Source organism: Simochromis diagramma, unplaced genomic scaffold, assembly GCF_900408965.1.
Source record: "Simochromis diagramma unplaced genomic scaffold, fSimDia1.1 OVJJ01000091.1, whole genome shotgun sequence".
NCBI lineage: Eukaryota > Metazoa > Chordata > Actinopteri > Cichliformes > Cichlidae > Simochromis > Simochromis diagramma.
Genome location: NW_024386901.1, coordinates 2,499,785 through 2,518,484, shown reverse-complemented (window position 1 = coordinate 2,518,484; position 18,700 = coordinate 2,499,785). Strand labels below are relative to the sequence as shown.

Below are 18,700 nucleotides of genomic sequence, written 5' to 3'. Positions count from 1 at the left end.
GTCTTTGAAAAACTGGCACTCTAATCTGTAACCGGATTTTAAGAACACTGGTGTATTTCAGCTTAATACACAACATTAAGATGGTATTTACTAATTCATTAATCAAGCAGTAAACTGGGGATATGACTGAGCGGTTAACTAGAATTGAAATGATACGACTTGGATTATATATTCATAAACTAATTCTTGGTTTGCCTTTTTTTTTTTTTTCTTGAAGAAAAATGTGGAATGAGCCTTATCCTTTCATCAGTGACAGTCTTGATGGTCTGTGAAGTATTAAATCCTACTTAATCAGACTCCATGATAACATTTTCTTTCTTGTTTGAACGTGATGAAACTGTAATGTCAGAGCTTTCTCATATTAATATTTTGAAGTAGGAAAAATCTATTAAATCAGTTATCTTATCAGGTAACATCTACCACTGGACACATCCCTAAATTTCAGCATGTTCATATAATGTATTAATGTAATGTTCATCAGATAGTCAGAAATTACAGGAAAATGCAACATAGTTATATGTACAACACAGTGCTGGTTGGTATGACTGTAAAAAGGTTCTATTGAATTTTGGTGCTCTCACAGTTTTGTCATCATCATTATTATTAAGTGTGCCTATGCCAAAAGGCACACTTATTACTATTGCTCGGATTTATTATTCTTATTATTATTAAGTGTGCCTATGCCAAAAGGCACACTTATTACTATTGCTCGGATTTATTATTCTTATTATTATTATTATTATTATTATTATTATTTTCCTTTTTCAGCCTGAAATTTCCGCGCGTAACTCATCCCACAGTTTTGACACAAGCTTCATATATGTTATACCATTTTGTGCGGCTGGATCAGGAATGGTGTGCTATGACTTTTGGTGTTTATTACTTCTATAGTTTTTTAAATATGAATATTTTAATGCAAGTTTTTTCCCATTGAAATGAATGGGACGGAAAGTGAAACTTAACTTGAAACGAAAGTGAAACTTAATTTGTGGAGTGTTGGCTCACTCACTTCATTTGTGGTGTTGGCTCACTCTAGTGGTATGCCAGCAGTAGTACGGCCTGTCTACCCTTATTTGGATTTTTTTTTTGGAGCCGTATGAATGGCAAACTACACTCATTGGCAGCGGCATAGGCACACTTAAAATTTCTTCAGAAATTTTCGCTTTCTAGTTATTATTATTATTTTCCTTTTTCAGCCTGAAATTTCCGCGCGTAACTCATCCCACAGTTTTGACACAAGCTTCATATATGTTATATCATTTTGTGCAGCTGGATCAGGAATGGTGTGCTATGACTTTTGGTGTTTATTACTTCTATAGTTTTTTAAATATGAATATTTTAATGCAAGTTTTTGCCCATTCAAATGAATGGGAACGAACGAAAGTGAAACTTTACTTACTTTGTGGTGTGTTTGCTCACTCACTTAATTTGTGGTGTGTTGGCTCACTCTAGTGGTATGTCCCCGTATTTGGATTACCATAATGACAACAATATGAACGGCGCGCACAGCGTCGGTGCTTTCAGGAACCATTGGAATTCTTAAGGTTGCACGAAGCATTGAATAGTTACGGTAACGGCAAGGGTGTATGCTTGGTGGAAAACTGCATATCCCACAATTCAAAGCACGCCTCTACCAGTCAAACAATGGCGGCTGCCACTTGGTTTAATATATTCCTCTTATTTGTGTTTCTAGGTCACAAAGTAAACTTTTAAGATATTTTCAGGTGAGAATGTAGGTGTGTAAACGTCAAATATCTGCTCGTTTTGTCAAAACATCCCATATTGGCAACAGATTTTTCACGATGTTGGCTAGCTAGCGCGGCTAGCTAGCCGGCTAGCGCAGCTTCACTCAAAAGCACCCAGGCTTGGCTTTCAGTGAGGCGTCTCTAACTCCTTTCATCCCCGATAGCTCCGCAAACAGTCTTTGTCTTAGCTGGACTTATTTTTCGTTTATATGGGCCGATGATGCTGGTCGATGAGGAAAAACTAACTGAGTTGTTTGGTGGTGGCTAACGCGGAGCTAGCTAGCCACCGGTATGTGTCTCTTTCCCCTCATATGTGGGGAAAGAAACATGTGAGGCGGCCGCCGATCGACCGGTTTTCAGGTGAGAATGTAGGTGTGTAAACGTCAAATATCTGCTCGTTTTGTCAAAACATCCCATATTAGCAACAGATTTCTCACGATGTTGCTGCTAGCCGGCTAGCTAGTTCGGCCGGCTAGCTAGCTCGGCTAGCTAGCGCCGCTTCGCTCAAAAGCACCCAGGCTTGGCTTTCAGTGAGGCGTCTCTAACTCCTTTCACCCCTGATCGCTCCGCAAACAGTCTTTGTCTTAGCTGGACTTATTTTTCGTTTATATGGGCCGATGATGCTGGTCGATGTGGAAAAAATAACTGAGTTGTTCATATACCGGTGGCTAGCTAGCTCCGCGTTAGCCACCGGTATATGTCTCTTCCCCTCGTATGCGGGGAAAGAAACACCGATCGACCGGTGGTGGCTAACGCGGAGCTCAATCGTGGATAAGGGAAACCCAATGCAGGAGAAGCAGGCGGCTGGTGAACTGAATTTCAGGTAAGACGTTATTAACTGCACTCTATTTGGGTCAGATATAAACCGAGTTTAGGTGTAGTTTATTTTCGTTGTGCTGACAGTTACAATAACTGTACTGCGTGCTAGCTAGCACGACGGAGTTTCTATACAGCTGTGCGCGCTAAGTTACTGATTTTGAACTTTATGACAGCCTCCCCTATTTTCAGGCAAGAATGTAGGGGTGTAAACTTCAAATATCTGCTCGTTTTATCAAGAAGTCCCATATTTTATCAAGAAGTCCCATATCTCTCACGATGTTACTGCTAGCGCTGCATGGCAGCTAGCTGGCTAGGGCGGCTTGGCTGACACCTAGGCCGGGCTGACTGATACCCAGGCCGGCTCACGCTCTCGTTTCACCGCCGCATGGCAGCTAGCCGGCTAGCTGGCTAGCGCGGCTTGGCTGCCACCCAGGTCGGGCTGGCTGACACCCAGGCTGAGCTGGCTGACACCCAGGCCCGCTCACGCTGTCGTGTCACCCCTAGTCTTTCGTGATGACTCTTGGTTGGCTGCTGGACTTATTTTTCATTTATATGGGCTGGTGATTCAGTATGAGTGTCTGGTGAACTGAATGTCAGGTAAGACGTTATGTATATGTAAGGTAGTGACTGGAATAAGTCACAAGGTGTCGCTGTTGAGCTGCATATATGTTGTAAATTTTAGCAATTTTGACCATTTGTCCTCTGCAGGACACCGCAGTTCAGATTTCTCGTTCGCGTGGGCGCCATCTTGGTTCAGTGTTTACTGTGATGTGCAAAGGTAAGCACTGTCAGTGGCGAACTGCATTGGTTTTGTTTAAAAATAAGTGTTCCACTGTGTAAAATAACGGTTTGTCATTTAAGCCGAGCATATATTTTGTTTATTGAGAGGTTCATGTATTGTCTGATGAGAGTATGAGACAAAGATATACTTTTCTTTCTTACTCTCATATAAAATATTTAGCTTTTATTAAATAGTTATCTGAATCTTACAACCAAAGTTTGTATAATAATACACAAGATTGGCTGTAGACCATTGTTAATCATTCAGAACACTGTGTAAAAATAACAAAAAACAAAAAGTGAATGAAAAGTGCATAAATATTTATTTTACGTGTTTGATGTGTGTGGCAGGGCGTGGTCTGCAGTGCCGCTGCAGGGGAGGTGGACCCACCTCAGCGGCATCTGCAAACACGCCTCTCAGGTGTAAAGTCTGTGCTCTCTTTGCTTTTTTTTTTTTTTTTTTTTGTGTATGTGTCGGGCTATGAGATGAAAAGCTACAGCCGGCTGTGTGGGTACAGCAACTATGTGTGAAAAGTGGTCCATAACGTAATGCTTCAAAGTGTGTTCATGCAAACATTGTCGGGTCTGCTTATGAACCTCTGCGCACAGCGTCTACAAATTGGGGCTGTACGAAGTCACCTCATCTTTACACAAAACTGTAAGCTGTCATCTGTGAGGCGCGAGCGGTGTTTGGTTTTACCATAGTTCATGGTGGAGAATGGCTGCTCTGCTGAGTTTTGCGCTCTGTAGCCGTTTGAATGGCAAACTATACTGATTAGCGGCGGCATAGGCACACTTAAAATTTCTTCAGAAATTTTCGCTTTCTAGTTATTATTATTATTATTATTATTATTATAGATAATCAGGCTTTTCAACTGATTTAAAACAGACCATACTTCGATCAGGATTATATTTTTTTCTCCTTATCTTTAAAGCCAGTATTAAAACACATCTTTTTAAGAAAACACATCTTTTAAAGGTTGCCTGTTCTGTTGATGCATTGACTTTTAATTCTATGGTGTTTTCCAATTTTATGCATACTGTGATTTTGCTATTTAATTGTGTCCTTGAGTGTCTTGAAAGATGCCTATAAATAAAAGTTATTATTTTTATTATTATTATATTGAACATAAGTGTTTGTATTATGATAAAAACAAATTAAATAAAACCACACAATGAAAACAATAACAAAAATATGCTCTTAACCCTGTAAGGTCAAGTGGATCAAATTCGATATATACATTTAAAAAAAAAAAAAAAAAAAAAAAGATCTCTATGTAATCAGCCGCCACAGCAAATGCTAATATAAGGAAAAAAAGCACAATTTTGACAGTAAATCTCAGTTTTCTACATGATAAAGAAATATTGTGTAGTAAATTAAAGAAATTGGTTTATCTATTAGTTTGGTGTAGTGTGATTGAGAATGGGGGAGGCAGAAAAAACAGTGATTCTGAACCCTGGGCCTTATATTTGACACCCCTGATGTAAAGTTACAGAGCTCAGGTTTTTGGTAATTAGTAGTCCATCAATGCATTGTATTACAGAGCTTCCTGCTGTAGTTAATTTGCTGTATTGTGGGGTTTTTGTTTTGTTTTTTAGACTATATGCTAATCAGCAGCAGTCATAACTTAATATGGAGTGTTATATTTTGGATTGAACAGAATAAATATTATTATTATGTATTATTTTCAACTTTCTTTGTTGTGGTTTCAGTACTTCCTGTGATAACTCAGACTGAATGTAATCTTAATGACAAATTAATTTTAAGACTTTCACATCAGACTGAAGGTGATTGACCCTTTGCCTATCAGTAATGTCAACTGACAGCATAATGATTCAGTGTGCTAGCATAAGGATACATGTGTTTGCTTAGTAAATACGTTGCTCACTTAACGATTTCAACATGAAATTCCATCCATCCATCTTCTTCCGCTTATCCGGGGCTGGGTTGTGGGGGCAGCAGCCCAAGCAGAGAAGCCCAAACCTCCCTCTGTGTCCTGGGTCTACCCCGGGCATCCTCCCTGTGGGACATGCCGGGAACACCTCACCCAGGAGCCATCTTTGTTAGATGCCCAAACCACCTCAACTGGCTCCTTTTGATGTGACGGAGTAGCTTTCTACTCTGAGCTCCTCCCAGATGCCCGAACTTCTCAGACTATCTCTAAAGGAGAGGTCAGCCACCCTTCAGAGGAAGCCCATTTCCACCGCTTGTATCCGCGATCACGTTCCTTTGGTCACTACCCACAGCTCATGACCATAGAAATTTATAGCTTCGCTTTAACACTCAGCTCTCTTCACTACAACAGACTGGCACAGCGTCCGCATCACTGCAGCCGCAGCATCGATCCGTCTGTCGATCTCCCGCTCCCATCTCCCGTCACTAGTGAACAAGAACCCGAGAAACTTAAACTCCTCCACTTGGGGCAAGAACTTGTCCCTGACCCGGGGACTCCACCCTTTTCTGGGCGAAGACCATGGCCTCAGATTTGGAGGTGCTGATTCTCATTCCCACCGCTTCACACTCGGCTGCGAACTGTTCCAAAGTGAGCTGGAGGCCATCACCTGATGGATCCAACAGAACCACATCATCCGCAAAAAGCAGAAATGGGATTCTGAGACCATCCAAGGGAAAGCCCTTCGCCACTTGGCTGCACCTAGAAATTCTGTCCATAAAAATTATGAACAGAATAAGTGACAAAGGGCAGCATTGGCAGAGCCCATCACCCACCAGGAATGAGTCCAACTTATAGCCAACTATGCAGACCAAGCACTTGCAACGGTTGTATAAGGATGAATGGCCCATAGCAATGGGCCAGACACCACATACTCCCAGAGCAACTGAATTCAAATAAATAAATAAAAATTCAGCTTTTTGTGACACATGCAGGAGTTTCTCTGTCCTGCATCTATTATGAAATTAGAACACATCAGGTTTAAGTTTGCATTAAAGCTTTCATGATACGGTGTATCGTAAAATGAATGTCAGGCCGTACAGGACAGGTACAGTATTCAGTGTAGGGTGTCATTCTGCTGATTATCTAAGATTAAATGCCAGGTGTCCGTGTCTCTTTACTCTGGACTAGGCTGTAAAACTTGTGAATAGAGTCGGTACGAGTTAATGAGTCAGTAAAACCTATTTCTGTCTGATGATAGCGATACTTCTGTTTTTGAGCATTGGTGAGTCTTTCTGTGAAGTGGGTCAAACGGATATAGGCGCTTGAACAGACTCGTCAATGACAGTGGGGACATGAGCACTTTTAAGAAGCATACATCTTCTTAGTTTTCATCATAAGCAATTATCAATAGGAGATAAACATTAGGTGCAATTGTAAAATATTAGTTTCAGATCAGTTTCTGCTGGGTGGTAGTGGCTTGCTGCTTGTGATCTATTTAAGTCAAGCTTTAATCATTAACCATTCGATTTTTATGGACCACAGTAGCCTGATTGCACAAGTGATTGAGTGTTCAGAAACCATAGACATATTCATGAAATTTACATTCCACTTAGCAATCGTCATGTGGGTCAGTTACTAGAAATTCAGGGGAAAAATAGATCATTATGCCCTCATGGTAATATATATACATTTGCATATGCAATTCACCAATCTTCTCAGACTGTAGCACAGTGCACCATGTAATTTCCCCCCCCCCCATAAATACATAATCTTGATTCAAAGACTGCTTTGAAACCATAGATGACTATTTATGAATATGCTAATTTCTTTCCTGGTACTGATACTGAATGCATCATGCTCCATTTTAACCTGTTCAAGATCTTTTTTGAATTAGAAGAGTTTAAGGATGAACATAATAAAGACTAATGTCTCCAAAAATGGAACATTTTCACATATTTTCAATAAATAACCAAATAAATTAATTACATACTTTAAATGTGATGCAAATAATGAAAAATGTTCATTTTCAGAATGATTTACTGTACAAAGTATGTTGTGGGCTCGTTTAACTTCTGTCTCCATAAGACTAAAAGAACAAGAATTTGCTATGAATACATGGGGAGTTGAACTGAATGATTGCGATACCAAGGCAACTGTTTCAAGACTGCTATTATCTGATAGGAAATGGTGTCCTGTACTTATTATACTTATGTACTCTTACATTTATCATCAATAATTGCTATTTATTGCACAAGGTTAGCAACTACAGAAAGAAAAGCACTGCCAGCATTCAGCGAATAAGCCAAAGGCTGTGAAAAGGAACCACATTCTCATTCCAACTATTCTTTTTCAGTTACTTTTAACCCACATCTCATCTGATTGCACTTGAAGTTAACCTCTGCGTTCTTCTAGTTTAGCCTTCTATACATGTGCCCGACTGTAATAAAACTAGCATAAATCATTGGTGGTGTGGTAAATGGCCTGTATTTGTATAGCGCTTTTACTAGTCCCTAAGGACCCCAAAGCGCTTTACACATCCAGTCATCCACCCATTCACACACACATTCACACACTGGTGATGGCACCTACATTGTACCCACACCCGCACTGACAGAGGCGAGGCTGCCGGACACTGGCGCCACCGGGCCCTCTGACCACCACCAGTAGGCAACGGCGAACTCCCAACTCTTGAGCCACGATCGCCCGTATGGTAATGCTGCTTCTCAATAGGCCTGTCACTTTTGAAGGCTGTCTTGTTATTTCTATTATTGCACATCTACCACTTGAAGATGACACACACTTTGGATGGTGTAAGGCGCTTATAAAGAACAATAACAGACTTTGACAGTAGAAAAATCTGTTTCTCTCCTTGAGTTTTGCAAAAACACCAGTTACCAGCAGACCTTTACTGGAATCCAACCTTTCAGTTTAAAGTTCATCTCTTGATGAACTGTTTTACTTCATTAAACCAAGCTTTGTTGGCCTAATCACTTTGTTCCTTACAACAGCCAAATTAGGAAATTTTGTTCCAATTGCTGGAAACTCTCTGAAATATCAAACATAGCTGGAAGGTCTGAAAGTTGGCTCTGGAAAGTTTCTAACTTTTGCCAAAGATGGCAGCTTGCTTCATATTAGACAGAACTGTCGATTCATTAAATCCTATTTCCATCTTCAGTCAGATATTCCTAGTCAGTCACTAAAGATAACCATCTAACGTTGTTTTAACTCAACACCAGTGCATGTATATGCATGGCTATGTAAATACTAGACTGATTAATGATTTACTGGCGTTTTAAGAGCCGAGAAGGACTAAACATAATAATATGAGGCTAGACAAGCAGAGGCCTACAGCAGATGGACTCCTGTTTGACTCTAGACTACTTTAATATGCAGAGGTTTTTATGGTCATCTTAATGACATCCCCACTTGGGTTGTGTCTGTCCAAAGGATATTGCTCCAGAAGTCTTGTGGTTTCTTCAGATCCAAACTTAATGCAAATCTAACCTGTGCTGCCATGTTCCTTTTACAGCGAAGAGTGTTTCTCCTTTACAACTCTTGCAAAAAAAGCCATACTTGCTCAGTCGTTTTCTAATTGTGCTGTCATGAAATTTAACATTTTAGTATACTAACTGAGGCCTGTAACTTCTCTGAGTGTTTCGCAGTCTGAACTTGGGGTGAACTGGCTGGGATGTCCAGCTCCTGGGAAGACTGACTGGTCTTGAATGTTTTTCACGTGTGAATAATCTCAATCTGGACTTCAAATTGTTTGGAAAGGCCTTTTAACCCCCTCACAGCTTACTGAGCAGCAGCAATTGCTTCTGTAAGATCACTTCTGATGTCTTTACCTTGCTATTGTGCTAACACACATCTGACCAGACCACCCAACTCCCAAAACTTCTGCTTTTACAGTTGCGGTCGCTCTTGCTAATGATCAGTTAATTAAATGTATTTAATTAGCAGCATCTGTTTACTCCTTACCCAGTAAAGGAAACGGCCTGTGTGTGAAAGCCTTACTGCTAAGACTTTATATAAATGCAAAATAAATGGATTATAGTGCCAAAGTAGTTTGAAATACTGTTTTGCTCTAACACAGGGTCATTTTGAGTCCTTTTTCAACTCAAATGTGAATTAGCAGGACGCTCTTTTCAGAGCCACTTTTCAAGCCGACAGCAATTTAAAAAGAAAAACAAAAGAACAAAAGAATGAGTGTGGTAATAATTTGATTATTGCAATGAATGTTGGTTTGAGAAACTCGCAGTGCTCCTCTTGCGCAGAGCAAAGACTCATGGTGTCAATGTATTTATTGTCATTTTTTCTATTTGTTTCCCCATCATTTAGTTTTCATTAAGATCTATGTCTGAGTTCTGTGGTGCACTATGTGTTATGTTGCACCACTTTACATTGTTCCTTTCCCAATCAAGTAACCAACAGCTCCATTGGTGGCTTGATAAAAGCTACCTTCAACTCCTCCCCTGTCATAAGGGGTCACCACAGCAGGTACCACATCTTTCTTTTTTACGCCAGGTAGTCTTCCTGATGCAACCTTAAAAGGGTTTTGCATCTCTAGCTGGAACTGCACCAGCAACCTTTCACTTGCCAAGCAATTGTGGAAACCAGGGGTGGGGAACTTCAGGCCTCAAGGGCTGGTGTCCTGCAGGTTTTAGATGTGTCCTTGATCCAACACAGCTGATTTAAATGGATTAAAAAAAAAAAAAAAAAAAACCTCCTCAACATGCCATGAAGTTCTCCAGAGGCCTGGTAATGAACTAATCATTTGGCTCAGATGTGTGTTGACCCAGGGTGAGATCTAAATCCTGCAGGACACTGGCCCTTGAGGCCTGGAGTTCCCCACCCCTGGTTAAACCGTTAGACTATGGATCCACCATTTATGGCTTTATGTTCGTCATTATGTGTCTCAGAAGAACAGTTTCAGAACATCATTGAATATTTAGGAAGTAGTAACTGATTAAGCAAGAATCAAATTTGGTTAACTTGACTCTAATCCTTCTTGGGGACCATGAAGCATCACATTTCCTGTCTTAGATAAATAAGACGGCCTGCCTCCTCATCCTTATCTCGCCTCCATCCTGCTGTCATAACCACTGAATGCCAACCTATTTAGACAAGTGTCACCCAGGTAGCCTCTAATTATCCCGCCCTTTGCCATCTGCTTCCCATGGGTCCAAAACAAATGCTTACACAGCTCGTGTTTATGTTGTCACATCAGTGTAATAAGACCACTGCACAAGTTACAAAACATAAACAGACCCCAGCCCTATATTTAATATTCCTCACATTATATATGATACTGTGTGCAATATGGGGTATTTAAGTTGCCTCCTCTAAGCCTTTTAAGCTCTGTGTTCATTTTGAAGTTTACAGATGGTTTACAGACAACAGTTTCTTTTTGTTCCTTGTAGTCTCACAACAGGAGAAAATCAAGTGGAGAATTAAAATTAGAAAGTAAGCCTGACAGGTGCTTGTTTCCAGGTTATAACAGCCGTCACTGAGGGAGCAGGCCATGTTTGATGTCTAATTTAGTTCTCCGTAGGCAGAAATGAAGGGCTTTTTAATGAATGGGGACGGCAGAGAGATGATTACAATGCACGGAAATAACTTTATATGGCAGAGTATAACCAGTCTACTCTCTCTCTCGCTCTTTTTAATTCCATAATTTGTCTTTGATTAAAGTGCACGCCTCTCAGTGTGGGATTTGTTTTCCATATTAGGCCTTTCACAGTATTAGCTCACCTACCAGTGTCTGAAAAGTTAAAGGAGCCGTTCAGACTAATGATACAAATCCCCTCCTGTTGCCGTCTTCTGAACCCACTCTCTGTATAGGATGATTTTTATAAGCAAAATTCTGTCTCGTTTGTACCATTGTAAAGGAAAGATAATCAGTAACTGTATAAATGCAGTGTTGATGCTCTTATATACATGTCTGGTTCAAGGAATACTCAGTAAATATTGTGTGTTTTTATGAGTGGGGCTTGTGGTTTCATAAGGACTAGGTCATCAAAAATGATCCTGCTGGACCACTTAATGTATAAAGTGAATCTTTATCTAACCTGAAAACACTGACTTATTGATTTGTTCTGAAATGGGCTAATTTACTAAATAATAATTTGTCTTTTCTCTAGATTTAATGCTATGGAGAGATCTTATTGTGGTAATATTCGTGAATGTGTGTGTGTTTCACCAGGTGTGGCTCCTGTCGGTGCTGGAGGCAGTGAAGGTGTCTCCTCTCATAGAGAAAGTCAGTGACCACAAAGACTTCAAGAAGCTGCTCAGGACGAGAACAAATGTTCTGGTGCTCTACACGGAAACAGGTCAGAGAAGGCAGCCATCCCGTCGTGATCGGTATACCATATATGGGTGCAGATTTTTCCACAAACACGCACACGACAAATTCACTCATTTAGTTTTTGCTGCTGTGTCTGTCAAAGGAGGGGTTGGGGATAAACAATCGTGTTAATGGCTCGTGGATAATGCCGGTATTATCTCAGTAACTCTCAAACACTGTCGCTGTAGAGGTTGTTGTGGAGTGCCGGAAAACAACATGCATTTCATACACATGCATTGTGTTAACAAAAGTGGTAACTATGGCTGCACAGCTATGGCCAACATGATTATCGCAATTATTTTTGAGCAGTGTTGAGATCAGCATTATTTGTCATGATTATCCATTGCTTTTTAGTGTGATACAAATGTCACGCAAACACAGCAGCACTTTCACATGCATGTTGTGCGGCATTCCCGCTAAATAAAACCGGTCCCGTTTAGTGGACACGCGTCTTTTGGGGAAATGGAACGTGGCAACGTGGGTGACGTCAGTGCATCTTTGCGAGCTGACGCGCTGCACAGACTGGCTTTTATGGATTTGATGTGCAACCGCTGCATTGTTTTCCTTTGCCTTCATTCATTCACCAAGTTCACATGGATGAGTGAGTTAGTTGTATTGCTTTGCACTGCAGGCACAACTCTCCACCACTGTTTGGATACGATTTGTTCCTGATTAACACCACTTGCATTTCCAAACAACACATGGTGATCGCTTCTAGGGACAAGGTCTTCAGCTTTTGCTACGACAGACATTTGATTGATCGATTTTGTATGACTAGCTCTGTGTTATATCACTGCAGTTAAGGGTGCCTAGCAAACTTTGCACTAAGCAATGCAGGGAACAGCTGTGACTTGAGTTTTCAGTATCACCAGATTGTGTTCATTTAATTGTGGGAAGCCAAATATATCATTAAGAATACAATTTTATTAATTGTGCAACCCTAGTGATAACCATCATGAAAACGCATGTTTTAGCATATTTTATGATTTGAGATTGAGGGCATGCAATGTCATGTTATTGTCAGAGAAGGTAAGAATGAAATTTGCAATTTCCGGAAGCCTTAGTTACTAGTTACTTAGTTACTACATCTAAGTGTATTATTTTTAAGAGCATCCTAAATTGTGTACAGTCAGATGCCTCTTAAGAGCTGTTTCCTTCAATTGTGGGTGTGTAAGTGCAGCTGATGTGCAACATCCCGACAATTCACCTTCAGGGGTTCAGAAAGGCCAGATGCACAGAGTTGGATTAAGAGAATTTGAGGGGTGCGTGCCCGTTAACTGCATGTGCCGCTGATTGTCTTTTGTTATGATTTTTGCTCTTGTACTTGGAAACTGTCTGATTTTTGTAGAGGGAAAACACCAAATTAATTAAAATTCCTTTAATCGCCCGCTCTAATTAGGAAGTGCTTTTGTGGAGTGGCGCTTTGCCCAAATTCGATAGCATTCATTAAAAAACATTCTAGCACAGTATCTTCAAATGGATTCAGAAACAATGTTTTGCCCAGCTTTAGCCTCTAGCTCGCTTTCAAAGAATGATCACAGCGGTCTATTTCAATAAGGAAATTGGAAATGCTTATGGAATTAAAGAGTAGCTGTTAAATAGAAGCTAAAATGGTCAAATATAATTATACAGCTCTAAAGTACATTTTGTTTCCTGCTATCCATTAGCGAACGCTTACGCACCCCAGCAGCTTCTAATTCCATTTTGCAGATTTCCAAGAAGGAGTTCTTCCTGTTCATAATAAAAAAGAAGCAAACTTATATTGCTCAATAATCCACAGAGGACTCTGAGGCTTCTTTATAGCCACAGATATATTTCTTGATTAATGAGCCATATCGGCCTATATTAGCCCATTGGCTTCTATGTATCCAGCTGCGCGTCGGATTGATCACCGGCTGTAACTTCATCCAGACATTCCTGCTTTAAAGTCACTGAAGATTGCCCTCATGTAGGCCTCGATTATACCTCAAGGCACTTCACATTCATTCCCCCCTGAGTAAACACAGCCGTGCCCTGTTCTGTGTTCATCACCAGCCTCTGCAGTCAGTCACATCCCTGCTGAGTTTTGATCTGGTTGGTATTCATCATCCTTAACGCTGTCAACCAGTCGGTACCTGCTCACCTCCTATTCCGTACAATACCCTGATCCTGAGTTGCCAGATGTTTTTGTTGCCAACTCCAAGGCAGAACCCTGGGAAGTTGTGGCAGTGCCCCTACATCTAAATATAGTCTTTGCCTGGAGCATTGTGAGGAGCTGTTTTCTTTATGCAGTGAAAAACGCACATTTGGCTTCAGGGGAGTATAAAAATGATGTACTGCGTTGCATAAGAGCTGGAATATTACACTTAGGTACATCCCTTTGAGTAAAGTAAACAAACTTGACGTAGCTGATGAAAATCAGTAACATTACACAGTGTTATTCTAGCTGGTGCAGTTTATATCCCACTAGTTTCTTTCTTAACACAGAAGGCAAGCTGCACAGCTCAGCCATATTGGGAGATTGTGCACGTTTCCGGTGGTTGCGAACGCTCTAAACTCGGCGATCCCACACAAACCTTGCTGTTGGGATCATGCAGTTGGTGCAAACATGTTTGCTATGCTTTCCCATTTGTCGCACCGTTAGAGAGCGCTTCATTAGATCCAGAGTCTTTGTGTCGCCTTATAATCCTTCCGTCTCCTGTTTAGTCACACTATTGTAAGATTTTGAAAGCTGATGTAACTTAAACCCCCTCGCTGAGCCCATCCGTTGAAAGGTAGTAGAAAATGCTCCCCCGTCACCCTTCTAACCCAAACTCAGCGATGTCTTTCTTCGTCACTCGGTGCTTTAGAACGACGGTGAGCTCCACTGTAACTCGATTCTTTTTCTCTGTGCTTGTCATGACAGTGTCTCCTGTGTCTCATGGCTCTGGGTTGTCCTGGGCTATTGAGTGGCTTTGGTAAAAAGGCTTGACTGCGCTTTATTCTGTGTCTGTAGCTACATCAGGGGACTCCCACCTGAAACTGCTTTCTGATGTCGCCCAGACGGTGAAGGGCCAAGGGACTATCGCCTGGGTCAACTGTGGGTAAGTAAGGGGGTGATTTGAAAAACACATTCTAAGACTTCTTTCTCTATAAGTCTAAGACTCCCTGACATTACAGACTGTTTTGTCCTAGAAATCTTCTGACAGCAACTATAAGGCCAGAGCAATTTACTCCTCCCAAGAGTGTCTCTGCCACCATCCATCTGCAGAATAATTTATGGCTTTTCCACTGGGGTGTAAATGGCCTCGTCTCACTGGTTCTACTGGCACAATCTGACAGGAGGCCACTCACTTATTAGAGCTATTGAAGTTTTTAGTCTAATGTATTACATCTCTTTACACCATTTTAGTTCTTCCTTTTCACTGGGTCTCTTTCTTTCTGTTTTTTTTGTTTTGTTTTGTTTTTTGCAAAAGGTAAATAAATGATAATCACGTCTCTTGCTTAAAGCTATGTGCTAATTCTCAGGTGAGGGCGCCACGTAATTATGGTTCATACAGTTTTTTTTTTTTTCTCTGCATTTAATTTTTTACCTTAAGTTTTTTTGCATGTTTGAAAAAAACTGGTTGCATTAGTCATGTGCGTAATTTCAATTTATTAGTTGATTTCATTGTTTAAAAATCACTTGATACTTGTGCCAATAACACAATTTTGGTGTTTTAAAAAAATGCTAAATGCTGCCATAGTTTACCTCAAGAAATATTTTTCAAAGCCTTTTTTCATTTAACATTAAAAACAGAGCTTCTCTCAGACATAATTACAATATTTGAAGAGCTTAGAGGGAAGTCTAAACTTAATAATAAACACAAACAAGTCATCTTATAAAAAATCATCATCTAAGGCACAGGTCTCGAACTCCAGGCCTCGAGGCCCAGTGTCCTGCAAGTTTTTATTTCAATGGCTAAATTACCTCCTCAACATGTCTTAAGGTTCTCCAGAATCCTGGTAATGAACTAATCATTTGATTCAGGTGTGTTGAAACAGGGTGATAGCTAAAACCTGCAGGACACCCGCCCTTGAGGCCTGGAGCTCGACACCCCTGATCTAAGGAGATGAATCGAATCAGACTATTATAACTTTTTAATATCTCAATTGGTGGAGAATTTACACCAGAAATGGGCTCCATAGAGGCAAAATTTAAAATCTGAAATCAGATAACGATACAACAAACACATAACAATGATTATAATATAGAAGATTAATGCAAATATATATAAAAACAAAGAAGTTACATGGATTCAACAAAAATATTCTAGATGTGTGTTAAATGCAATGATTCGAAAGGGACCTTTGTTTTTCCATCGTGTGTGGGATGTGCAGATTGTGATGGGAAAAAGTATTTCTAAACCGGTCCCGCTACAGCCTTAATTTTTAAATTCTTGGTTTAATCAATTATCAGTACATAAAGAATGAATGGATGCTGATGGGCCTTCGTCTGCTAAGAAGAAAACAAATGGGCTTATGGGTACAACAAATGTTGTCAAGCCTGCCATTAAAAAAATTTAAAAAAAAGTTTTTTAAGGGAAACTTTTGAATCTTTATGGGGAGCATTTATGGATTTTTGTCAACAATGGCCTGGTCTGAAGAGGATGTGGACAACTGACAGTTTTTCATACTTCCTCAATAAAGACGACGTTAAAAAAGAAAAAAAAAAAGCTCCTGCTCTTTTTGAGAATAGTCAAATTGATATCGAATTTTTAAGACCAGTACTGATATTTGGTGGCTTATAGATCCAGTGTTCCGAGATACTGGCCAATATTCTTTCGGAAGCACGAAACATAAACAGATTTCCCTGAAATGTTTTATGTGTAGTTATTTGTTTACTCGTACTTGTTTACTACGGTAAGCCCAACTCTGCTCAGATAAGATGGTTGTTGTATTTGTGGCGTTCCAAAAACGTTACCAATAGAGAAGTTACAGAGTGCCCTCTGGTGGACAAACTATGCAGCGTTTACGTTTTACTTTTTTTTTTCTTTTTTCTTTTTTCTTTCTTTTAATTGGCCGTCGTAAATGCAGCTACCAGTAGATCAGCAAATGGCTAATATTGGCCGATAACAGGCCTTTCGATAAATCAGTCCCTTTCTAGCAGAGGCACTGTATGTCCAGGTTTTCTGTTTGTTTGTTCTACAGAAATTGTTTTTGTTTTGTTTTTTTAGTTTTGCTTTTGTTTTTGTTTTGCTTTTTTGCCAAAACTCAAAAGAAATTATGAGCCAATCACAAAACAAATCTGTGACCTGTCAACACCCCCAGATGTCATATAGGGTTTTAGTCTGTTTTGGCTGAGCCACAGTGAGAAATTTGTCTCTAAGCCACTCCAGTGTAGTCTCTAACTGCTTTAAGGTGAATCATTGCTCTGATCCCAGGTCACATGCAGGTTTTAAAGGACATCTGTGTCACTTAAATGTGACGGATGAATCCACATGATATGTGGTGAAACTGTTGCAAAACCACATTTTAGGGGGTTTTGGTCCTTTCGCTTAACAGTTAATTTAGTCATAAAGAAAAATAATTATGCACTTATCCCACACTTTTCCTTTAAAGGGAGAACAATACATGTCATGACTTTCTGGAAAACAACAATCCCAGGCTCGCTCTGTGGAACTGCTAAATGCTAGATACTTCGAAGACACAGACAAGAATTGTTTTCTCCAAGCATAACTTGGTTTTCTCCCCAGTGATCTGACTTGATCTTGTTGTTTTCCGTGCCCGTGTTCAGTTCCACTATTTCTTTTTACCTGTCAACCCATCATCTGTCGTCTTTGCCAGATAGGAAAGAACAGATCATAAAACAGGAAACTATGAGGAAGGGAGTAACTCCCCTTTGACACCTAGTGCACATGCCAACATTCACAATCTCTCTCAACCTTATCCGGGATTGAAGACCGGGCGGTTAGAAAGGAAAAGAAACTAAATACAAACCGGTGCGAAGGAATTGTCAGAGGCTTTGGTTTCCATGTTTCCCTACAAAGACACTCCACGATGCGTGTCTTTCTTGAGTGTTTACTTTTTGACTCACCTGCTGTTTTTTGTCAGGGAGACTATGGAATTATCTCTCTTCCTTCTCCAAGAACTCCAGCATTTAGGAGAGTGTGCGAATGCTAAGTAGAGATTCACACCGAGCCAGATTCCCGCCAGGGGAGCTAGAGCAAGCTGGGTTCATCACTACAGGACACATGGACCCAGTGCCAGGCTCTGTAGCAAAGCATTGTGCTTTTTGGCATATTTCTCGACAGTCTCAAATGGAACGGTTCCAAGCTGAAGCTCCAGCTGAGAGCTCATGGTGGACAGAGGGAGAGAGAGTAGAGTGCATATCGCTGTGTGAGAATGGTCATCTCTGCCAACGAAGAGAGCCACAGAGGCCAGAATGACACACTTTGAACAGATGACAGGGACCTGAGTGTTGGCCAACTGGGATCCACCCGTGGGATGAATGATCTCATACAGGAAGAAAGGACAGGACTGGGCTGTCCCTCCTAAACTCCACTTCAAATGTAGCATAAACGGAGCATTGAAACATATATGATCCTGTAAGGCACAGTGTGAAAACCAGAACACAAACAAATGAAGGGATTAGGATTTGCGTTTTAGAGGAGTAATAATTGAATGGCGTGCAGAGCTTCATCCTCTTTGCGTGGTGAATCCATTATTAATCCTTTACAAAGTGGCTCTGTTGACTTTGGCCTAGTGTGAAGGTTTGGCTCCAACTTGTTACTTGAATCATTCGCTAGTCTTCAAAGTCTTCCTTTCACAATCACCTTCTTCCAGGTATTTTGTGGTAAACTATGGTTGTTCCAGTTGACCCAGTGATCTCCAGTTACTTGTGAATAAAGGAAATATTGAACTTTTTTTTTTTTTTCCTGTTAATTTACAGTTATGGAAAAATACATTTTTGCACAAGACTCCTTTGTAAAACCAAGTATGCCCCATGATTTATGAGCGTGTAGAATTACCTTTAGCAGCATTAATGTGAAGTAACTGTTCTGTGTATAGTTTGATCAGTCACTCAGTCATTGTGGAGGAATGTTGGCCCACTCACACAATACCTTGTAATGACAGTAAAAAAGTAAAAAAAAAAAAAGGTTTGCTTGAAATTCTTGCAA

At 40.4% G+C, this 18,700-nt stretch overlaps 1 protein-coding gene across 1 annotated transcript in view; it reads left to right on the top strand.

Moving 5' to 3' along the window:
• pdia5 (protein disulfide isomerase family A, member 5) overlaps window positions 1-18,700 on the top strand; it is an 80,707-nt gene that overhangs the window by 8,771 nt on the left and 53,236 nt on the right. The window contains exons 2-3 of the mRNA XM_040034789.1: window positions 11,442-11,568; window positions 14,557-14,644. Of these exons, the coding sequence (XP_039890723.1) occupies window positions 11,442-11,568; window positions 14,557-14,644 (215 nt within the window). The remainder of the gene's footprint in view (window positions 1-11,441; window positions 11,569-14,556; window positions 14,645-18,700) is intronic.